Below are 24,879 nucleotides of genomic sequence, written 5' to 3'. Positions count from 1 at the left end.
ACTGAGAGGGCCAAAAGCTTCAAGTCCTCCAGGGATCACAGAGAGTAGTAGTTGTTACCTTTACTTGAAAAGAAATGGACTAACAGGCATATCTTCCCTTCCCGGCCAGCTGCTGTTCCCTGATACCTGCACACGGTATTATGGTAAAGCAGAAGCCACTACTGGCTATGTGTTTTTGGGAAAGGTACTGAACCACTGTATGTCATCTGTAGCCCAACAGAGAACCCTAAGCCAGGAACACCCAGCAAAGCCACACCAGACTCCTGACACACAGAAATGGTGAGATATTGTTTGTTGTTTTAAGCCACTAAGTTTTGGGGTAATTTGTTAAGTAACAATAGCAGCATCACTTCTTAGAAAGATGAAAATAAATATAAAATCAGGTTCCTCCTCACTATTTTTAATGGTTTTAAAATTACTATTTACCAAGCCTTTGTGGGTTAATAGAAATTCTTCCAGGCGTCAGACTCTGCCAAGTCTGCATTAGTGGTCAGGGTGCTGCCTCTCCCCATTAGTGGCATGCGGCACTCGCTGGTGGGTTTGCCTTTTCTTCTGGTTCTTCCACTGACCCGCATGGTGTAGGATCCAAATATCTGAACTCTGATAGAGTTATAACTGCTCTTGGAAAGGCCAGCTCCAGATCTGCTCTAATGAATGATCCTTTGCTTCTTCCTCCCTCTGGCTCCTACCACTAAGGTGGGAATAACTTGATTTAAACCATCATAATTTCTAGATTATTCCCTGTCCGTTTAGTGACTAACTTACATACTGTTTGTCTCTTTAATAACCACCTCTCATGGGATCATGCCTGTGCTCTCTGATCAAGCACTTTAACAGAAAGCAAACTTGGACAAATCTAAGACATTCCTGAATGTACCATTATTTAGGACATTTAAGTAAATAACCGTTTTGACTTCTTTTGAGCTCTACTTTGTATTTTCATGATTTAAAAAAAACTTTAACTCAGTTCTCTCAAAAGTTTTATTAGAAAGTGTGACTGACCTACACGTGAGGCTGTTTACAATCCTCAAAACTAAATTTTCTTGGCCACAGAGCATCAATCTCTTGTAATGTCCGTCCCCTCTCATGGTTGAAGGCTCCCGAGTCTATTCTGTAGACACATCATAGGTGCCCCTTAATTGGAATGGCTTGCTACTTAGAAAACGGACCTATTTCAGCATTCCTGTGCACAGCCTGACAGAGTGGGAAATGGCAAAAAATGAAGTTGTTTTCCTCCTTTAATGCACTCATTCCCACTGATGTGCTTACTCTAGAGAACTGACAGGTCACCATAAAACCTAACCAAGCAACTCTATGGTATTATATACAGTATTGTATATTGTGTGTGTGTATACATATACATATACATATACATATACATATACATAAGCTCTCTGTGATGCTTAAGAACAGCAGGCTGAGCTGGGACTACTACTGGGGTCGACCAATTTCTAAGACTTGTGTTCCCCACGTTGTTACCTGCAAAATTGGCATGTGTGTTACAAATGATGCTATGTTTGAAACAATTCAGAAGCAGCATAATTTCAAATGCAGTAGCTTACTAGACTGTTATTAGTGGGTCGTTGGGCATCTGAGCTTAATGCAGAGAATCCTGATAATCTGTGGGAAAGGCAGTGACAGGCAAAGATCAACTAGTAGGGCCCGCCCCCTGTTTAGGACCCTCCCCAGACGGTTAAGGCTGAGGTTTTTCATTAGAGGCACAGCTCATGTAGTTAAGCACTTTTTCATACAATTTAAGAAAAATACATGAATTTTATATTTTAAAAAAGTGCCAGGTTGTACGATTGAACACTCTTACCAAACTAAAATTTGCTGTACTATTTTCTAAGTTTATGCTAGTCTGAATATTTTCATTTTTTCAGATACTATATAAGTGTAAATTGTAGGTTCAACAGAGCATAGATAAAACTTCTATAAAAAATAAGTTTTATTAACAAAATGGGCTCATCTGTCTTATGAGGTGCAGCACTGTAGACAAGCAAGTAAAACAAAGTCACTAGTTCCCCTGCCTGAGGCCTGTGACACACTGGCCACTTGAGACAACAGGTCAGTCATCGTTTTACCTCCCCTCCCACCACTAACCTCTTGGAAAACTGCTTCTGTCACTCTTATGCCACACAGCTCGCTGTCTTACTATCCTGGCTGCCCAAGAGAGCCAGACTTGGGAAGAAAATGAGTCTAAAAGCAAAAGCTCTTGCCTGAAACAGTACTACAAGTCCAGACCAGGAGGTGCTGACCATCGCTCCTGACAGTGTCCCTCAGAGCCTTTTTCCCCTTTGGCCAGAGAACACAAAGGCTGGCTAACCTTTCATGCCCTTCCTCAGTTGGCTTGTGCTGGGCAGGCAGAGTGTGAAGGATGGTGGGATCTCAGTGTTTCATTCAGAACTTCTGTAGGAATTTGAGGACGAGGTCCCGTAATCGTACCCTGAGCATCTCGTCATTGTCACAAATGATATGGGTTGAATCTTCCTCAATCTGGATGAGGGTCTCGGCTTCTTGGAGCAGGACGATGTGGCCCTTGGCTGTGTCTTCCACTTTAACGTCACTGAAGCCGTGCTGCTCAACAGAGAAGAGGGGGAGGTTGATGGGACGCTGAACAGCGGGCTGACCGAGGGGCAGGAGGGTATTTCAGCAGCTGAGGATTCTAGAAATGGCCCTTCCCGGGCGGCTAAACTCAGTAGTCTAGAAACCAGCATTTTTGACACTCCTCAGTGTAATTCTTCAGACCAGGACCTTCTACAGCAAGAGAATTCAACCACAGTTCCATACACAGCTGACCCTCAAACGCAAGGGTCAAGGGCGCCAGTCGGCATAGTTGAAAATCCACATATGATTTCTGACTCCCTAAAAACTTAGCCATAGTTGTCCCTTGGTATCCACAGGGGATTGGTTCCAGGACCCCCTGTAGACACCAAAATCTGCGGATTGAAGATGCAAAACCCAGGGATGTGGAAGGCTGACTGTACATTTATTGAAAAACTCCATGTATAAGTGGACATGCACACTTCAAACCTGTTCAAAGGTTGACTGTACTTCAAAAGAAGCTCCCAAACATGCAAAATCTCATGCAAAACTAAGAATTTCCGCAACCTCAGTAAGCTTGTGGGATTGAAGAGCACATCCAAGTGCCTGGGCAGGACTCTGGGACCCTGGGCTCTCCGTCGGCAGCCTCTGCGCCACACCCATGGTCCCTGGTGAAAAAGCACCATCCTGTCCTAGGAAAATGCCTCCTCATAGCAGGATACCACTGACCCTGTGACCTGGCAAGTCCCTCTCAGGGGAGAAGAACACCAGTTAGCAGAGCAAATGCCTCTCCAGCCACCTCTGATGCGAGTTACAGGGCTTGCTTAGCACGTCAGACAGAATGTTGAGAAAAGAAGTGGAAACAAGACTAATCTGCCTGAAAAGGACACAAAATGGGTCCAGAACATGACACGGACATTCTCCACCTAGTTCTAGAAAGCACACCTGTAGTTTGGGGCAGGGACTAATACTCCTCCTACAGGAAATGAGGCAGAGATGGTGGAGGGAACAGGTCAGGTCCTAGGGGGCAGTTCCCAGGTGAGCCAGGCAGAAGAACTAAAAGTCTTTCTGGGGAAGCAAGTTGTTCAGGTTTTTAAAAACAAGTCAAGGACAAGTCCCATCACCAGGGGCCGGGAGCACTGCACGGTCACGGGGAGGCAGTTACTGACATATTTATACACGTGGACGCCCATGGAGCTCCCCACAGTACTCACGAGGGGCTGGGGGGCTGCACAACTTGGCTGAAGCCCTGCCTTCCAGGAAAATTAAATGACCAATGGAGAGAACAAATGCCCATAACGAGAAAGCCTTTAAGATGCGGAAGAACTCAGGCAGCAGCTAACAGTTTAAAAGACAACAATCTCTTTCCGGAACTTTGTATTCCAGTTAGTTGCAGTTCCTGCAAGCAGCAGCATGAACACTATGCTTAGCCAGTTCCTTCCTTCTGTCAAGGATTCTGTAATTCTAATGCTAAAACAGTAAGCTCTGAAGTTCTGTGACTGAAGTCAAAATTCTAAAAACCTTTAAGGTTAAAAATTTTTTCTTATAATTACAGTTAAGAAATCTGTTCCTTGGGAGGAGCAGCCATCAGGACCAGGGTGTAGGCTGGCTGCTGAGATGAAGGACCATTTCTCTCTTCTCCCCTCCCAGCCGCCTAGGAATGGCTGGGCCCTGCTTCCCGAGCTCGCAGGGACACACAACACTGCCCCCATTCCTGACACTCAGCCTTGTGACATGGCCACACTGGCTCTTGGACAGCAAGGGGTCTTGTGAGAAGGGAGGCTCCAGAGAGGGCAGACCCTCCTCTCTCCTGGCCTTTCCCACCTGCCCATGCGTCACAGCTAGGTTTCTAAAGAAAGGCCTTTCCTCAGCCTAGTTGCTATAAGAAATGGCATTTGGTGAGGCGGTCTTCTCACTACCTGGTACTTGACAGGGAGGAAGGGCCAGTCGAAAAGCAGCTGGGGGCTGTGGGAAGGAGGGCATGCTCCTTTCACCTCTCTGTAACTCTCCCCTGGCATGACCTTGGACCAGGCAGATGCCACAGGGACAGTAGCTCAGACAGCGGAGACTAAGAGAAAAGCACCAACATAACCAGGAGGCACAGTGAGCAGAAAGGACGGCTCCTGGGCAGTGCAGACGGTGCGAACACGCGCTCACCTTCTCCAGGGTCTGCACAAACTGTTCCACTGGGATGGAGCCGCTCAGCAAGGGCTTCAGGACCTTGCAGTCTGGGATGTCATCACTCACCCGCTTTCTCTTCTTACCACCCGTGGGCTGGGCGGGCCTGGGCGGGGGCTGGAGCAAGAGGGAGCATGGATCAGCAAGAACTTCCCAGAGAGCGCAGGGGAGGTCAGGCAGGCCACACAGACTCTGGGAACCTCTGCCCTGACCAGGCCTCAGAGCCCAGCCAGCCTGGTGCTGCCTGTGGTGTGAAGTCTGTGGGCACCTGCACTCAGGGTCTCCACCAGCAGGGGCTCTACCTGGAGTTCTCAACACAAACAAGCGAAGGCCAATGATCTACACAGTATCAACATCTTATTTGGCAAAGATACCTTCCTTTGATAAAGATCCATTTTTAATTGATTCGATTCAGTATTTTCTAAGTAAATTTTAACCCATGTTGGCAGCTGCAGGTATAGCAATAGCATGGTCACAAAGGACAGGCTTTGGGGTCAGACTGACCAGTAATAATCCTCCTGGCCCTGGAATCTTTGTCAAGAAAATGAAAGAGAAACTGCCTATAAAATGGTGCTAAGAGAATTGTGTGAGGATTAAATAAAATGCACATAGAGGACCCAGCTCGTGTCTTGCACACACTGAGTGGAGCTATCAGCATATAATGCAGGGCTATACAAGTAACAGGCCAGCACTGCAAGGAGTTTTTCTAAAGGGGATGCAGAGGAGCGCTGACAGCTGCACCACCAGGCAATAACTGCATGACAATGGGGTCCAAGGTGCCTGGGAAGGTGCTGTCACCCACATGTGGAGCCGTACAGTGCCCCGGCCCTTGGGCCCTGACTGTGCCCCACAGCTGTGCTTAGTATTTCCAGGCCTCCACGGGAGGCGCTGTCTGGGCTGATTTTTAAATCTCCCCCCACAGCACCCACCTAATGCCCTGGAGTGCTCAGGTGGGCACTCAAGTAGCTCTGGTCTAGTGGCCATACCTGCGAGAGCTCTGAGTGATGCCAAACTTTCAGAGCTGTGAGCAGCACTTAGGATGACTTGTGGCCCCATCTCCGTGAATAATAGTTTCTCTTCCCTTTTCTCTCTGAGGCGCATGGCCAGAGAAATAAGAGTTCACATGCAGTGCCTTCGTTTCACATCTAACCCATTAGGTAGTCTGGTCTCTAATGTTTGTTGGTTTGGGAAGCAGTGTTCTGTGAACTGGCTGAATGCCAGGACCTTTTTGAGGAGGGGGTTTCTAGTTGTCACGGGTCCTGGAGGTTTCTAGTGTATTTGAGCCCGGCGGCCCTCCCCTACGATACCTGAAGAATGTGCTTGTTATCTTTAGTGTGCAGCACAGCTGAAACGGTTGCCAAGGAAATGCCAGGCTTAATCTCCATGGGCACCAGTGAATCTGCGAGCTGGAAGTAAACAGAGGGTTTCAGTCAGGCTCCCCCTCATTTGGGGGCGTGGGGGCTGTAGAGGTGCTATCCAGAGCCAGGAGTTAGGAGGCCACACTGGGCTGCAGCTCCACCTGCATATAGAGCTCAGGGACAGGTGGTGACATAAAGGGTCAGCTACCATGGCCACCAGGCTGGCAGCACCACCCACCCCTGCTGGGAAAGGTACCAGTCAAGTGTCATAAAGCTGAGCCTTTAAAGACCATTATTTCTTTTGAATTTTTACTTACATTATTGCAGTCTAAAATGACCAAATAAATGTAAGGAAGAAAGAAGGTAAAAAATAATTTTTAACCAAAGACACATCACACAAATTATCTATCTACTGCAATAAAGGAAGGGAGGAAGGGACGACAGAGGAAACGGGTGGCGGCGGCGGATAAGCTGCGCTAAGAGGAAGAGAACCAGTGTCCAAGACACAATCTCTTGGGTGCTTTTCCTGGAGGCCTCCTGAGACTCCTGCAGTCACAAGCACATGCCGCCTGAGCTGGGGCCCCTGGTGCAGACCCCGCTGCTTTCCCTTTTGTTAGCCACCAAATGATATGCCAGCACCCTGCTAAGGGCTCAGCATCTGAACCACGACCACCTCATCCCCAACACTCAGGCTCACAGATGACGCCTATTTTCTAGCAGCGCTTGAAACCTGTGAGGGCTTCCGCAGGCAGGCACCAGATTTGCAAATGTAAAACAGTGTCCCTCTCTTCTCTTTATCTTTCCTTTTTTTAAGAAATGTTTTTCATAAAAGATACTTTAGATAACATCTAATGGGTTTGTATTTTAAAATGAATAAATATTTTTAAATGTCTCAGTTTTAACTTCTAGTTAGCAAACATCAATCGATATCACCCATGTAAACAAAAGCTCTTCGGGGCTCTAATTTTTACAAGTCTTGATACCAGACAGTTTTGAGGACTGCCGGCTTAGCGTGTTGAAATCTAAACCTAACCTTCAAACCCAACTGTACAACTCTAAGCTAGAAAGTAAATACAAAGATATCCAAAGACACGGGGTCAGCATCTCTTACTCTGGGATGAGCAAAATGCAGCGAAAATGAAAAGCAAAAATCCTATAAACCTTAACATCCAGAAGTACAGTTGGTTAGCTCTGCATTTGTGTTACAAACAACAAAACAAAAACTTGGCCCCTGTTTGGAGGGGGAACTTGCTTTCATCTGCCCCATAAAAAAAAAAAATAAAAAAAAAAATGCCAAACTACTGAGAGCCAGCCATTCTTTCAGAGCTGGGGCAGCCTGGTGTCGCCTGTGGTGTGAAGTCCGCAGGCATCTGCACTCAGGGCCTCTACCAGCAGGGGCTCCACCTGGAGTTCTCAACACACGGAAAAGACCCTTCCCCGAGGACATCTGACCTAAAGGCTGGCCCACGGGAAGATGCAGCTAGTTACCCAGGGACTTGCAGTGGCACAGGTGGGGACAGGGCGGGTCTCAGGGCCAAAGCTAATAGTCTGCTCCTCCTGGACTTGAGAGAGGGGCTTTGTAAACAGAATAGGGTGCTGTGTAACCTCCCCCAACCCCCAGCAAAGCCAATCTCTTCCTTCTCTGGCTCAGTGTCAGAAGGTGTAACAGGCAGATTTATTCTTTTCTTTTGGTGATTTAAAATGGGAACAGACAAGCCAACATGGGAATGAGAAATGCCAGAAACTAATTAGTAAGATGGTTTCTCTGTCCATGTCTTAATGTTTTTATTTCAGTCTTGAAAACACCACTCTGGTTCCCTTTTGCTGTACTGAAAACTGGCCCATCCAGGATAGGTCTCTCATACCCGTGGTGCTCAGATTTTTAGAGTGCATCAGAATCACCCAGAGGGCTCGTTAATGCCCCGGCTGCTGGGCCAGTCTGGGCCGACTCTGGAGCCTGACGCAGCAGGAGTGAGGGCGACTGAGAACCGGCATGTCTAACGAGTCCCCGGGGAGGCTGTGGGCTGTGTGCCAGAAACAGCACGCATTGATCTGGGGGCTCCACTCTCATTTAGGTTAAAGGACAAACATACTGGTGACCCCCTGAGGTTTTCTCAGAGATAGAAAAGACCCTTCCCTGCTCGTTGAGACCATATCAAATTGAAAAACTACCTGTCTCATAGAGCTGGGTGATAATCCATGGAACGTGCTTAGCATTTTCCCATAGGGACGGTCAATAAACATGTTACTTTCATTATAATTAAATAGGGGAGTCAAGAGGCTGGGCTAGTGAAATATGGAGAAAGGATAATGGGGAATTCAGAGTTAAAAGCATTTTTATTCCCTTGGGTCGTGACAGGAAGTGGCCTAAAAGAGGAGCACTGGAGAGCCTACTGCATTCTAACTGCATGTTATCCAGGGTGCTCAGCATCAGGAGGGTCACAGCCCTGGCCACTTCTCAGGAATGAGCTGCAATTAGAAATGCAGGTCAGCTGCTCAGCTGAGAGCGAGAGGAGGGTTCGAGGGGCTGCATTCACCACCTCTAACAAAACTTAACATTTTCCCTTTTAAAGAATTAGCAGACTACAACATCCAAATGACCCTCAAAGTAGTCTACCTGAGGAGCAGTACTTTCCACCAGTACTGCTTAATGTGCTCGTGACTTCCCCCTTCAAAAAATTATCTTTATGACCAATTTATAAGGCTTATAAGAAACGGGTGTCATTGCTTTAAAGTTTAACTTGGCTTGGACTGAAATCATCTAGTTTGCTTACTCCCACCTTGATCACCAGTCTTAACTACAAATGAGTTCTCAGATCGTCTCCAGTGGTCACCCTGCTCACTCCCCAAGGGGTGAAGAGTTGCCTGGAGAGACTACATTTGGCATGTGCTCCAGGGCCTCAGAACCTTGAGCCTGGACTATCCTACCTCATTTGTGAAACGGCCCCTGCAGGCTGGGGAAAGGGGGGGCTCGTCCTTGCCCATTCTCCCCACATTTGCCCTCTCCAGCCAGGGCTCCCTCCGAAGGAGCCATGAGTGGAACAGGAATGGGTATATTTTGTGGATGATTACTTGCATGTGTCTTAATGAAGTCAGACTGCTTGTATTAAAAATAATCTTGATGGCTTTGTGTTGCTGAATCAATTTTTTCTGAGTCAATTATTGAAATTCGCTTGGATCTCCTTTATTGCTCTTAATTAGAATAATAGCTTAGGCTAATTCTGGGAGGGACTGAGTATACCGGAAACTGGGCGCCCCTGACGGCACCTGGCCGCGCCACACCAGCCTGTGTCGGCATGGAAAGGAGCACCGCCCGGGGACTTCAAGATCTGGATGTTATTCTAAACGCCAAAGAGGATTTTGGGGATAATGCTTTTAATAAAATCTCCTACCTCTTTTTACTGTTTGTGAAAAACATGCGCAAACTGTCTCAAAAGGCCAAGGCAGCAGAAACGGCTTCCTGCGGCGTTGCCCAAGCTGCCCGTCGTCACGGGAGCTGGGCGCTGACCGCTGCCGGCCCTCCCCTCAGACCCGGCCCTCCGGCAGCTTACGCAAAGGTCCCACATGCACAATATGCTCTTTAACATTTTCCCTATTAAAACAGGCTCAGATTCCATGTCACTAAACTATTTAGACTTCAATAGATAATGTCAGTAGACCACAGTCTTTACATTATACTAGAATGCGTGCAAATAATATAAAGTTTATATTTCTTACTTTTTGGTTACTCTTATCTCCTCCATTTATCCCCGAATTTGGTGAAACTTGACCCTCACTCATAAATGAGGTCCAGGAAGCAGGAAAAGATCCACACCCCAGGTGGGTAAGGACAGAGCGCATGGCATTTCTGCTCCCCCAGGCACTGGTGGGCCCTGGCCTCCCGGTCACACGCAGAACGTTAAAGCGGCAGCCCAGCAGTCTTGGTGTCAACAGCTGTCACTTCATTACTTGAGAAATGTGAATGAAGAAATGAAAACCCCGCCTCTCTTCCCACCTACTTGCTTAAGGGCCTAAGGGGTTCTTTGGTTCACCTACATTTGACACAAACTCAAAAGAAAGCCAGGGTCTTCTTCCAGAGACTCAGGTGGATGACCCGGGTTTCCCGAGACGAGCACGGCTTACCTCTGGCATGATTTCGATCTTCTCATAGCGCCGCTTGAAGGGCAGGGCGAGGACTTCGGCCCGCCGGTAGGACATGGGCGGGGGCTGGCAGTCGATCATCAGGTCCATCCTGTGGGCCTGCGCAGGGGGCGGCTGCGTGTACTGCTCGGGACAGACCACGTGCAGGGGCTGAGGGACCGAGGAGGCAGTGAGGCAGAGCAGCTTACTGAGAAGCCCCTTCCTTATCTACTCCCACCTTCTGGGGTGCTCAGGCTCACCCCTTCCAGGCCACTTTGAATTTTCTGCAAACCCAAGTACCCAGTGAGGAGAGACCAGCACAGGGCAGGGAAAGAGTAAACACCTCCGGGCAAGCCCCTGAACTGCCAGCCATGTTGACAAGCGAGGGTATCTTACAACTGTCTCAAAGTCATCCGGCTCCAGTCACAGCCTGAGGGCTCTCCCTGCGTTTTTCTTACACTGGAGACCAGGTGGCCGCCCGTTTCCAGTATTAGCACCCGACCAAGGGGCTGGGCGAGGACACTGCTGGCTTAAGGACTGCGGTGTGAAGTTCCCGGTAATGAAAACGGGCCTGACGGGTCTCTACTGGCGTGCTGGGTGCGCACGCAGTGGGCTGTCACATCGCTCCGCCAGGCCAAAGGTTGGCTGAGTGCCTGAGTCACGTCTAGAGAAAGCCCACACTCCCCTGAGGGGCAGCAAAACAGTGACCGCCACAACCCGCATCCCTGCCGTCCTGGGGCTTCGGCCTCTCTGCCTGTCACCCTTTGAGTTTTGTGTTGGTGCCTCTCATCCTGAGGTCAGTCTGTGGAGAGGAGGAAAGCGGACTTCTGACCTAGGCCAAGGCTACTCACACCTTGCTCAGTGACCAGCTGAAGAGTCACGAGAAGTGCAGGGCCTCATTTAAGGTCCTGCAGACACCGAGGTGGGGGGAAACCAGAAATTTCCCTCTGGCCTGTTCTCAGCTTCCTTCCCGACAACTCCACCCAGCCTCCCCCACCCCCAACTATCAAAACACACCCCGCCCCAGCGGCAGCTGACCCAGGCTGTGATTTTTCATTCCCTGCTCTTCCTCTACATTCTTCTGTCCAGATTTCTTCCTTTTACAGACCACACTACCCCAACTACTTTCCTCCCTCTATGGCAGAAAATGAAAAGTGAAAAAACTTCAAAACAAAAGAACAAAAACCAAACCAAACCTCTAACAAAAAGCTGACCCAATGCGCAGCAAGGGCCCAGTGCGCGGCTCAGGTAAGTGCCTCAGCTCCGCGGGGAGGACTTTTTCAGGGAAGGGCGGGGGGAAGGGAGCTTTTAACTGGACACAGATGGTCCTCATAAAAAATAATAGCTGTTTATGCCTTCTTTTGCTCCCAATGTTGCTTTCTTTAGCATGGAAACTTTCTTTCAGGGTATAAAGGTCACTACTTTGAAGTTCGAGGGCAACCAGTAATGTCCCAGCGCTCCGCAGACATTAAGTGAGGAAGATAAGGAAAGAAGCCAGGTACCCTGGCCCTCGCACCATAGACCCGCCCCTAGAGGTCACAGGACACGGGTCACAGGGAAGACACCAGCACAGCTGCCTTGGTTACCTGCACTTCTTTGAGCAGCTTTGACACTTGGATGAAATTCAGTCGTGTATCAATGGGGCAGTAAATGCATTTCATGGCCAAGGGCTGGTATGGAGCCAGTGCTTCCAGGTATGAGAAGTCAGGTTCTAAGGGAAGCACAAATAATACAAATTAAAATGCAGGCAACAGAGGAGCTGCCAAGCAAGGAGGCAGCTGGTGTGATCAAGGCCAAGCCGGTGGGGGTGGGTCGGGAGGGTGAGCCAGTAAGTGCGCCAGGGTGATGGGAGCCTGGCTCCTCCCCATCCCCAGAGAGTGGAGTCATTTACCAAGGGAAAGGGAGAAGCTAGGATGACGCTAGGATGGAGGTGGGCTGGCAGGTCTGGGTGTGAGCTCAAGGGTTCTGACATAAAGGGACAGATGAGATAAATGAGGGATAAGTGAGTGAGAAGGGAAAGCTCTTGTTTGCAACAACATGCCAACTAATAAAGGTAAAAGAAATAATGAAAATTTAAAAATATTGCCATCTGGCAACCATCATAGTAATAACTTATTCAGTCCAGAATCATTAACAGATGCTCAAAAAAATTAGATGAAATTTGGGGAAGACCAGGGCGGACTCAGTGTCCCCTGCAATAGACAAAATATAAAACAATGACTTCGGAGTGGTCTAGCAGTTATTTAACAGGACATTTTGCTTTACCCTGACTCTTTCCCTTGTGGTTTCTTTATCCTTTGGTATTTATGACAAAAGAAAGTTCAAGCTTATGCCTTATTAAAAAAACTGGCCGTAGCCCTGGTCCTGGCCGGGTGGCTCAGCTGGTTGGAGCATCGTCCTGTACACCGAAGGTCACAGGCTCAATTCCCAGTCAGGGCACACACCTAGGTGGTTTTGGTCCCCGGTGGGTATGTGTATGGGAAGGCAACTGGTCGATGTCTCTCTCCCCACACCCTTTCCCCTGTCTCTAAAATCAACAGGCATGTCCTTGGGGCTCTACCGGGCAGGTGCACTCAGTGATGGTGCCCAGTGGAAAGGGCAGGGTTTTGACTCACCTGTGAATATGACAGTGTTGAGACTAGACTTTCCCCAGAGCTCCATGAAATGGACCACGTCCCCAAACCGGAGGGAAGGGTGCCCAGTAAACACCACACACGGCTGTCTGAAATCGTTGCTGAAGTCACCGTGGATGCTGGGGTAGTGCTTCAGCTTGTTGGTCTGAATGAGCTGGAAGGGACAAAAAGGTTACTGTGGAAGGGAGAACTACAACATGGAGGTGACCAGAAGTAAAAGATACAAACAAATCTCATTATAATTTGCCAAAGATTGACATTTTTACCTACAATGTAACTTTCACAGCCAGGACCTTTTGGTAACATTAACACACTCAATGTAAATTTTTCAGGTTGTTATGGCCTGATGCAGTCCTGTCTTCCTTTACAGGTTTCTGACCTCTGAGCCCTGGCCTGCAAGTCCCCAATAGTAGGTGACCTTCCCAAAACGTGACTTACCAAGTTCTGTCACCAATAAAAACTTCACACAAGAGCCACCATTTACCCACTCAAGTCCTCCTCTTGAGGAGTTACAGCTGCAATTACTGTGGCAACTTAATAAAGACAGAGACCAAACTGGCTTTCAGAAATCTGGAAGACGTGAATCCTCATGCCACAGCCACAGTAAGCAGCGGACCACGCACAGCCTCAAACATTTCCAGCCTAGTACTTGATAATACCTTCCCAGCATGAGGCCCGGCCCAAGGCAACGCCATGTACAGTTACAGCCACAGACAGCATCTTAGGACACTACCCAGAAACTGCCTACTGCCTCGACCCTGACCCCACCTCCCCACTGTCACCAAAAAGTCAGATGACAAAAGTCCAAATGTTAGAGACTCTAAAGTGATCAACTAAGCCAAAGGGAATATTGTCTGGAGATGCTGTTTAATGGATAATGAAATTATCTATGACGTGGTTTAATCCTGAAGCAATCCCTAATGGACAAGAGGGGAGCTCTGTCTACAACTCCAAGGCCAATTGAAGTTACCCCAACAGTGAAAATGTGGCCAGAATGGGCCAATCCCCTAATGGAAGCCAAACTCTCTTCACTTTAAAGATTAAATCTTTAATCTAGAGAGACTTGCTTTTATTCGCAAGGCGGCATGACTGGCTTGGAGACTGTCATGGGGCGTCACATGCTCAGATGGAAAATGCACAGTAGGGAGCAAGCACTGAATTCCTGCTTTCCTTCCAAGTTACATGCAAACAAAACTGACATTCTTTTTATAGCCTAGCTGGCCAAAATCATTACTTGCCCCAGTTAAATGGGTGAGCGGCTGTCTGAAAGACAAATAAGTCTATTGTATCCAGAGACGTCAAGGAGATGAATGGGTCTCTAAGAATAGCAGCAAGTCTTTGCACATAACTTAAGTCACTTTTCAGGCATCACCTAGAGTTCCTGCAGTTCTCCTGATCAATGCGCAGAAACGAAGATAAATGCATCTCTTGTTTCACCAATCGGACCTACCTGTCCAGCTGACTACTACATTTGACTATCCAGATTACCATGTGCTGTAGCAGATAGCACCAGTTTCCTAAAGTGCTTACACCAATTTAAACACCCTTAAAAAATATATAATATATATAAATATAAAACACACATATATATAAAAAAATTGGAAGAAACTCTATTGTCTGCTAGAGAAAATGGTTAAGAACATTCAGTGTGCTTCTATGACATGCTACGGCATGTTAAGCAGCAATAATCCTGAGGCACACAGAAAAATGCCCATGATACAATGTTTGGTGGGAAAAAGACAATGGAAGCAAAGCTGGGTACACAGCTACATGAAAACACCTATTCTGTGAGGGAGGGAGGATTTCCCTCTCTTTAAAAATTGAGGTATCATTGACATATAACATTATAGTTTCAGGCGTGTAACATCATGACTCAGTATTTGTATATACATTAAAAAATGATCACCACATTAAGTCTAGTTGACATCTGTTACCAAATAGTTACAAAAGTTTTTTTCCTTGTGATGAGAATGTTTACGATCTGCTCTCTCGGCAACTTTCAAACACGGAGTATTGTTAACTCTGCCACCATGCTGTGCATTACATCCCCATGACTCGTGTCTATAACTGGACGTTTGCACCGTTTAACCCCCTATTTTAAAAACTGAAATACTATTTTCATCATTAAAACTTTACATTTATGACTAACATGAATAACTGGAAAGAAGACTTTACAATAAAAAATCTGTTATGCTACTAAAAAGTTAGTAGTAGATATTTGACTAGAATTCCTCACGCAGTCAATGGACAGAGGTCGGCCACGAAGCGCACACGCACTCTGGCAGCATGTGTCAGCGAGAGACAGTAACGGGTCTGCAGTTAGAGAACTTCACTGCCACCTCATCTAGGACACAAAAGGCTGTATGGGTTTATGCAAGGATTTAAAAAATCTAATAACCTGTTATCTCCATCCATAGCCATTAATCTACATTTTCTTTCTTGCTCTGATCCCATCAGACCTTTTATTTTTAAAGATTTTTTTAGAGAGAGAGGAAGGGAGAGGGAGAGGAAGAGAGAGAGAAACATGGATGTGAGAGTGAAACACCGATCCGCCGTCTCTTACCTCTGCATGAGGAAAAGGTGGTTCTGGGAGATACACCTTAGTCTGTTTGTTGTGACAAAGCCTTAGGAAGAAAAGCAGGTAAGCATGTCAGTTGGGCGCACAGGCTCATTTGGTGCCACCCAGTGGTAGCAGCGCAAATAGTAAGTACTACTGTTTGTTTAAAATTGTCCTGCCAGTGAATCTCATTGTGAATAAAACCCAGTGTCTACCGACCACTCAGGACAGAAACCTCGTATGAGCCTTTTTTTTTTTTTAACCTTTAAAATTCCTCAGTACATTTTTTCTTAAGAACTAACCATGTTGTTTTAAATTAATTTCAGATTTACAGGAAAGTTGCAAAGACGGTACAGAGTTCCTCATGTAGCCTCTGCCCAGTCTCCCCAATGTTAACATCATAACCATGATAAACTTGATAAACTAAAAATTACCATTAGTACGTTACAATGAACTAAACTCCAGACTTTACTGGGATTTCACCAGTTGTCCCACTAATGTCCTTTTTTCGCTCCAGTGATGGAGATGAACGTTGATGAGAAAGCCATACGCCTTTTGCAGAGACAGAGCTTTCTGTTTTTCACACCCACTAAGCATCATGGGTCACTCACAATGGGGGATAATGAAGTATCTCAACCTGCAGACACTGGTTTATGGTCCTAGTGACAAACATGAGTGACATGCATGTGGGATGGAGCAGCCTTGTCTGAATGTAAATACAGAAAGAAAGGTCTTGACCACAACTGAAAGGGGAGGGGAAACAGTCCTCAAGAAAGTGGGTGAGTGGGCAGCACATGAGGTATGTTACACAGAATGATGTACGCATCCCTTTTTAATGAGAAACAGTAGAGCAATGTGTCCAGTAGGTCACCACACCACTAACAGGGATTAAACACACCGATTTACGTGTTTTCATACCCTGAATGTTTGGAAACACCATTCTAAGGCACTACTGGGTCTACTGTGGAAGTTAATGTTTCCTCCATCCCGCCTGTCTTTTGGTCAAGGTGAGTTAGATTCAAACAGGCATCTAAATAATCCTAAAAAGGTTCACTGACTTCATACTGTTCAATAATTTACCCACCCTACATAGGATCAATTTCCTGCTGTAATAAAACTTAACTTTGTCAACTATCATGCCATTAAAATGAAAAAATATATATTATATAGTTTTTCTTTCAGATTTGGTATTATAAATTTAGACAACATGAGCTTGGGCTTTAGAATCTGTTTCGCATTTAGAACGTAATTTTACTATGTAACAGGCAGAAGACAGCTTGTGAGAAGATAAATGTATAACGTTTTTGTTACTAATCTGGAAAGTGCTGGCTAAATTATGTCTCACATCCTTCCTCCCTTCCTAACTATTCTTCTAAACTTTAACAATATAACAGATCTGGCTTTCATGAACACAGCTTCACATCACAGATATGGGAAAGCCACAGAATGGAAGTTTCATAGTTATGTGAGGAAAAGCCAGGATCATTCTTACTGCTGGAACGTGCTGCATCAAAATAGAACTGAGAGAACAAGCACATACCACTCGGCAAAGATCTGGGAAAACTCAAGTGAGCTGTTGGCCACGGGGGAGATGAAGTAGAAGGGGATGCTGGAGAGGCCGGCCGAGTCGATGTACTGATACAGGCATTCCAGGAGGTCATAGATCACGCCCGAAGGGTAGCAGGGAACCAGCACGTTTCCCCCATTCCTGACGGTCAGTGCTAGGAAAGTTGAAGCCAGAAGGAAAACAATAGTGTCAAAAGAACAGTTTTATAAAAGTAGAATGGGACTTACAATATTTGGATTTCTTTCATTTTCCTACTTCGTCCGTACAATTCACTTCACATCTACGATGATCTGCTTCTCAAGACCAGCACCAAGGTGGGAGGGTCCAGAACCGACGAGCAGGACTAGTCAATGTCTCAGTCCCCAGAACAGGATGCGCAATTGAGGGTTTGGGTTTCAAAGGTTACCAATGGCAGCCAAGCTTCAGGACAGAAGACCCTCCAAGCACCTCTTTTTAGCTCCAGCTCAAAACTCTGCTGGATTTGTCTCTGTTCAGTCCCTCACCACTGCTGAATGACCTATCACAAAATAGGCCAAGTTTTTCTGTTTGACTCTTTTTAGTGGCATTTTCTATCATGAATGTTTGTAAGAAAATGCTCCCTACTTTAAATGCCTAAATTATCAAATGAGGAATTGCAACTGCTGGGTATAATCATATCAGAAGTTATAAGTGGCTTAGAAAAATCTAAGTGCCCTCTCAAAGTTGTTTTTTGTTGGGTTTTCAAAACAAACTGAACCGAGCAGCGGTACCTTGAGATCTGGCTGACTTGCTATTACTAGAGTGTGGTACTGCGGGGGAAATCAAAGCTGGTGGTCAGGGCTCAGGACTGGCTCTAGTCCTGCATCTGCCACCAGCTACAAGACTCAAGTGAGCATGGGAGCCAAGATAGGCCTCAGTTTCCTCATCGGTTATATAAGAGGAGTGAACTAGGTCAGTGGTTTTCAAGCTTTAGTTTGCAGGAAAATATCCAGGAACACGCTGAAAATTCAACTTTTCCTCTGGCTCTCCTTCCCCAGAGCTGGACGTACTAGGTTTGTGGCAGGACTCCATATTTGTATTTTTAATAAGTGCTCTCCTAGATCTTGCAGCAAGCGGTTTCTGGACCCCACTCTGAGAGACAGTGGGTTAGATGTAAGGTCTCCTTTAGACTTACAATTTTTTGTGTCTATGATTCTAGGTTATAGACAAATATACAAACCAAGGATTCTATTTGAGACTAGCCCAATACATTTTCCAAGGTAAGAATAAACTGCTTTGACTTAGTATCAGCAAAGAACAACAAAAACTATGCTTATTGGCATGGCCAAGTGAGACCTGAAAGGACAATGCCTTCCATATAAGAGGATGACCATTTCTTTTCCCCAGAGCAGAGGTAATATCACTTATAATTGCTACAGGTGAAGGGTCTGGGCTCACTAACTCCTCTTTAGTAACTGTTATGGACTGAATGTTCCCCTAAATTCACACACTGAAGCCCTGACTCCCTATGTGGTGGTATTAAGGGCAGGGGGCTTTGGGAGGTTATTAGGTTTAGATGAGCGTGGAGCCCCCATGAGGGGATTAGTGCCCTTATAAGAGAAAGAGACATAACAGCAGCTTCTCTCTGCTACATGAGGACACAGCAAGAAGGTGGCCGGCCATCTGCTAGGAGGAGGGTCCTCACCAGTACCTGGCCATTCTGGCGACCTAACCTCAGCCTTCCCAGACGCCTGAACAGAGAAAGATGAATGTCTGTTGTCAAGCCCCCCAGTCTATGGTATTTTGTTACAGTAGCCAGAGCTAAGGCATTAACCAACCTATGCTTTTTTAAAAGAAAGGCAGGATTTCTAGATTTCATTGACAACTATATCCAAAGAAAAATAAATTTCTTTCAGGGAGCAAATATCCCGAGTCTCTCAATTTAATTTTCTCCCAAAAGAAAAATAACACCAACCAAATATCCGTGGGGAAAAATACACCTATTCAGTGGTATCACTGTTGTGAATTCAAAGTCCGGAGAGAGTAAGTCTTCACTCAACAGTGTTGATAAGTTCTGAGACTTTATAAACAAACCAGTTTTACCAGAGGCTAATCGATACAAACAAGGTCACCTCTACGACCTATAATGAAACTTTTGCTGAACCAATGGCATTCTTTGAGGACCTGCTGTATGGTCTTTTTTGTGCTATTAGTTGTAAAGCAAAGGTGTGATTCTTCCCTTGCTTGACAACTGCTACCTGTAAGTGCCCTGCTCCGTCAGTAGATCCCCACCAAAGCAAGAATTTTCTACATAGCCTGGCCGGACGTGGCTCAGTGGTTGAACGTCGACCTAGGATCCAGGTGATCGGGGTTCGATTCCAGGTCGGGGTACATGCCCGGGTTGTGGGCCTGATCCCCAATTGGGGGCGTGCAGGAGGTGGCCGATCAATGACTCTCGTCATCATTGATGTTTCTCTCTCTCCCTCCCTCTCCTTTCCTCTCTCTAAAATCAATAAAGATATATTAAAAAAAAATTTTTTTTCTACATAAACAAGTGAGAGAATGGTATCTGTTATATAACATGCTAAAAATTTGAATTTAGCATTATAATAACAATTTTTACGGCACCTTCAGATTTAAGTTGCTCAAGAACTGCTTTTGTTGACTCCTGGCTTTGAAGGATGGGCAAAAAGGGTGGGAGTAAAAGGGGGAAAGGTCTTAAAAGGGGGCATCAGAGGGCATGAGTATGAAGGGACAGGGCAGAATACTACAGGAGCAAGGTCCTGAAGATGAACTTAACACATCTCCTCCAGATCAAGGCCGAGCTGCGCACGTACCCAGGTTGCTGAAGAACTCCCCCACCATGCCGTCGGGGTTTGCAGTGGGAATCTGGGTGAGGCCTGTCAGGACGAGAACATCGCTGTTTTTGAGAGACGCTTGGTCCATGGGCTGAAAAACCAGAGAACTATACTTAGTAATTTAAAGAGAGATGTTACCTACAAATGGTAAAGGAAAAAGAGAATATCAACATTGCCCTTTCCATGTGCAACTCGTCGTCAAATCCTCTAACTTCCTGATGACATCTGTCGCTAAGCGGTTGCCAAGGGGGGTGGGGAGTGATGGGGACGCATGAGGGCACTCCATGGGGTGCTGACAGATATGCCTTGACTGTGGTGCTGAGCACGTATCAAAATTCATAGAACCGTACATTTAAATCTTAGGGTTTCACTATATATAAATTTTACTTCAATGAAAAAAAAAAAGCTTATTTCTAAAAGCACATGTGCTCCTTTCAAAATATTCTCACATTTACCACTGGTAGTTCTCAAACTCAAGGGTGCGTCAGAATCACCTGGGCAGTTTGTTAGACAGGGATTGCTGAGCCCCAGCCCGAGAGATTCCGATTCAGGTCTGAGCGGCCAGTGAATGTGCATTTCTAACACGCTCCAGGGGATGCTCCTGGTGCTGGTATGGGGATCACGCCTTGAGAACAACTGTTCTGTGAAATGTGATTCTCAGAGCGACTCTGCAAGTGCATGAAATCAGAGTGTGTTATGAAAATTTGCAAGTTGGGACTCCAGGAGCCAAGGTGATTTTCCCTAAGTCTCAGTGGGAGAGAACCAGGAATAACACAGGATTAGGAATTAGAAACATAAAGCTTCCTTCGAATTCCATCACTAGCCACATGGCCTCAGCAAAGGCTCCGAGCTGGGTTTCTTGCAAAATGGGCATATTTCTTGACTCATCTCTCGTCAATGATTTTTGCGAGTCTCATGAGCTAATATTCATGATATTTTTGTGAACTATGAAGTCCTCTGGCACATTATCACGTGATCCTCAGGATGTTGTATTTAAAAAAAATATTTTTATTGACTTTTAGAGGAAGGGAGAGGGAGAGAAAGAAACATCAAAGTGAGAAACATCAATCTGCTGCCTCCTGCAAGCCCCCTAACTAGGGATTGAGCCTGCAACCCAGGCATGTGTCCTGACTAGGAATTGAACGGGCAATATCTTGGTGAATGGGTCAATGCTCAGCCACTGAGCCACACCAGCCAGAGCAGGATGTTGTATTTTTATTTTCACCTGGTACAATATGAATTTTTAATTTTTTTTTTTCTAAATAAACCAGGATTCAACTGGAAACAAAAATGATTCCATGGTTGAAATGCTGGAGAGCTCATAAACGTTTTCATTTTGTAATACATCTTTTCCTCAGTTTCATCTAATATACTCATTGCAATGTTAGAAGAAAAAAAAGCCAGAAACACAGATTACTAAGAGGCCTCACCCCTCCTTTCTCTGTTCCCAAAGAAAAAAAAAAAATTCCAAACTGTAGCACAGCAGAGACCCACCACCTGCACTGTTATCTGTGTATAGGTGCCTCTTGCTGTGTTTTCTTTTATCATTTTACATAAGCATAGGTACATGGGCTTCGCTATATTATAAAATGACTGTTGTTATATAAACTGCTTTATTACTTGAGAAACATTTCTTTAATAAGAATATAGAAGAAGTACAGTTATGACAATTATATTGAACAGCTTCTAATTCCTATTTGCAGACATATGCCAACGTGTGTAAGAGCTTTTCTGGTGCTCGGGCAGACCTGACCTACCTATTTGTGCTCCTCCAACACACACACACACACACACACACACACACACACACACACGCCTTCACTGCTTCCACAGAGGGAAAGAGGGGAAGCAGGGTACAGTGGTTTATAGCAGCACACGTACAATGAGCCTGGGAATGTTAACTGTAGCGTGCATCCAACATAAGGAAACTGCAACGGTGACAAAAGGGACCAAGCTTTGTTGGGCAGCATTTTCTGCTTAAAATGGTAACAGTTTTATACGGATCTTATTAGAACAAGCCAATAATGATTTACAGGGCTGATGGGAGATGGGGGAATTCAGAGGGCCCAGGACTCCCTGAAATGGTATATACAATTCTGTGTGTGTCTATGTACATTTTTCTATAGTTAATTGAATTGTTTTATGGGCCATGACCCCAAAAAGTTAAGAACCACTGATCTAAATGAAAACATACATACAATAAAGAACAAATTCTCACCCTAAAACATTACCTCTGAACCTCAGACATCAACATCGCCTTCCATTGAAAATTAAATGCCCAGCCAGGTCTGCGTGGCTCAGCTATTGAGCATCTACCTATGATCCAGGAGATCGGAGTTCGATTCCCGGTCAGGGCACATGCCTGGGTTATGGGCTCGATCCCCAGTGTGGGGCGTGACTCTCTCACTGATGTTTCTCTCGCTCTCTCTTTCCCTCTCCCTTCCTCCATCTGAAATCAATAAAGATATATTTAACAAAAGAACAACAACAAAAAGTTAAATGCTCATAATAAAAACACACAAAAGCATTTGTATATCGGGATGATGCTCTAACCAACTGAGCTACAGAGACAGACTCATAGATAGAAAGGCAGACAGCTCTGGTGGGGGAGGGGTTTGAGCAAAAAAACCAAAAAGAGAATTCATGTACAACAGTGTGATGATTGGGGGGGGGGGGGGGGTAGAAGAGGGCACAGAGGGGCTAAATGGTGATAAAAAAATTAAATTAAAAAAGAAAATTATCACACATCTCAGTTGTAACTTCAAACAAACAAATAAAAAAAACAAAAGCAGTTCTACAATTTGAATCTCATCAAGATGGAAGTTATGAAATACTTCATGATTGGGTCAGGCTAGATGTTCCTAATTTTAGCCCTGTAACTCAGAGATGTTTCTTGTTGATGCCCAGAGGTAGGCTAAAAAGGCTTTTAGTGACGCTCTCCAAACCAAGCTGACACCATCACGGTCTCTGTGTCACCACTGAGGGGCCAATGTATACATTTGCTGCTATCAATAGCCACTCACTGAGCATGTCAAGTGGGAACATTCTGTTCAAACACACGAGAACAGAAAATTCCACTGTGTCCAAGACTCAAATAAAAATACCTTACAAAGCTGACAATTAAAATCGATCTTATAGAATATAATTTTGAAAAACCCTAAGCCCAAGGATGCTGTGGCTATCGTGTTGGTCTTCTGCTGGTTAATTTTTATTGAACACTTTGCACAGAGCATGAGAAAAAGAAGATCCAATCTTTAGGTCCTAGAAGCTTATAATCAAGTTTAAGATAAAACATGTACATATAATCAAAAAAGAGGATTTTTCAAAAAGCCATAGAAGAGATAATGCAGATATCAAGAGTTAGCACTGAGTATATGAATGCCAAGGGGATAAAGACTAGAGAGCTGTGCCAGACCAGGGAGGCTGTTTGTATTTGCTTTTTGGCAGATTGAGTTTGTTCTAGTTTTCCTTCTTTCACCAAGGAACTTAAGACTGAATTTAAGACAGCACAGGTCACTGCCTTTGGAACATCTCCATGACACCCCTTCCCTCCCCGACACCAAGATGTCCTTCCTACATATGCCCCACGGCCTCCAACACTGTCTATCCCAGTACCTATCACACTGGATCGTAACTGCCTATTTACTTGTCTGTGTCCCCAAAGGACTATGAAGCTCTCTGAGGGCAAGGACTTTGTATCTCCATTGCCTAGCAAAATGCCCGGCACACAGCAAATACTAAATAAACGTTTGCTGAATAAATGAGGCCATGAAAAGCAAACAGATGACAGGCAGGGTGAGAGCACTCTGTCCTGGGAAATACTGCACCAGGAGACAGGAAGGTGAGAATATGCATGTCCGCTGTGGGAGGAGGGCTGGGCAGGGAGGAGGGCAGAGGGCGGAGGGCGGAGGGCAGAGGAAGGCAACCTGCAGATGCCGGATGAACTGACTTGGCTAGAATGGAAAGTCTGAGAAAAGAGATTAGTAGAAAGAGAAAAAGTATAGCTGGTAAAGGGCTAAAAAGGCGAGAATCGTAAAGACGGGTAGGGTGGGCAATAAGGAGTCAACAGTCTGAAGCAAGAGAAGTTATTTGGTTACAGTAATTACAGACAATACCTGAAGGAGGAGGGTGAGACTACACAGAGAGAGGACACTCTGAAAGCCCCAGAGCAGCTCAGACATAAAGGGAAAAACATTGTAAATTCATGGCCATTGAGATGGAAGCAGCAGATCTACACAACACGCTAGAAAACAGGCATTTGGGGATGGGTTGGATATATAGAACCACGAAGAAAACAAGACTTTAAGATGACTCCACAATCTGAAGTCAGAGCTGTAGTCAAAGGGAAATTCAAAAGATGCAACCACGTAAAAGAACAAGGAGGCACTAGTGAGTGCAGTGCTGGCAAGCTGCAAGTGTTTAGCGGACAGAGAGCAAAATGGATTTACTCTGCCCTATACGTCTTTGATGAGAGAAAAAGGAAACAGCCACATGACTGGCTGAGTTCGGTCTCCCAAATTTGTTTCAGAACAGACTAAGGTGTGGGAGTCCTCAAGTCCAGGGGGGCTGAAGGGGTGAGATGGACGCCTTCCCAGGCCCCTTTCCTAGTCAGGAGGACAGAAAAAGATCAACACAATAAACAAACCAAAACTACCAACAGCAACAACAAACTATCTGTCACACACTACAACTGTACACACTTCAAGCCTTAGCCGGGCATGGTATCAGTGTCCTGGACTAGATCAGTTTCTAAAACTAACCAAGAATTCTGTAGCTCCCCATGCCCAGGTATTTGTAGCTTTTGCTCTATTATGCTGGTGATTTTCACACCTAAAACTCAAGTCCTACCAGAAGTTAGGCAAAATAGCCAGGAAGCTATTGAAATAATGAGTATTAAGTTGCCTTTTCAAACCATTATAACAGAAAAACTGGTGTTCAAATATAGGTTCACAACTCACAAGCAAATCCATTAATTTGATTCTAAGGCCAAAAAGGCTTTGGCTCTAATAACCGAAAGTGCTCTAGCTATGCTAATGCACTTACGGGATCTAGGCAACGGTTACTGTTTGCTTTGTTCTATTAGTGCTACTGTTTTTAAACTGTGTCC

General features: G+C 45.5%; 1 protein-coding gene across 1 annotated transcript in view; it reads right to left on the bottom strand.

Annotated features, from left to right (window-relative positions):
* Window positions 1-1,930: 1,930 nt before the first annotated feature.
* INTS9 (integrator complex subunit 9) overlaps window positions 1,931-24,879 on the bottom strand; it is an 82,947-nt gene continuing 59,998 nt past the window's right edge. The window contains exons 9-17 of the mRNA XM_016213861.2: window positions 19,752-19,863; window positions 16,930-17,110; window positions 15,396-15,456; window positions 12,815-12,986; window positions 11,786-11,910; window positions 10,203-10,370; window positions 6,030-6,128; window positions 4,702-4,839; window positions 1,931-2,577 (exon numbers count right to left, since the gene is read on the bottom strand). Coding sequence (XP_016069347.1) covers window positions 2,401-2,577; window positions 4,702-4,839; window positions 6,030-6,128; window positions 10,203-10,370; window positions 11,786-11,910; window positions 12,815-12,986; window positions 15,396-15,456; window positions 16,930-17,110; window positions 19,752-19,863 — 1,233 coding nt within the window. The 3' untranslated portion in view covers window positions 1,931-2,400. The remainder of the gene's footprint in view (window positions 2,578-4,701; window positions 4,840-6,029; window positions 6,129-10,202; window positions 10,371-11,785; window positions 11,911-12,814; window positions 12,987-15,395; window positions 15,457-16,929; window positions 17,111-19,751; window positions 19,864-24,879) is intronic.

The sequence above is a fragment of the Miniopterus natalensis genome, chromosome 4, assembly GCF_054644295.1.
Source record: "Miniopterus natalensis isolate mMinNat1 chromosome 4, mMinNat1.hap1, whole genome shotgun sequence".
NCBI classification, from domain to species: Eukaryota; Metazoa; Chordata; class Mammalia; order Chiroptera; family Miniopteridae; genus Miniopterus; species Miniopterus natalensis.
Note: the sequence above shows the minus strand (reverse complement) of the source record. Positions and strands in the feature narration are given on the sequence as shown.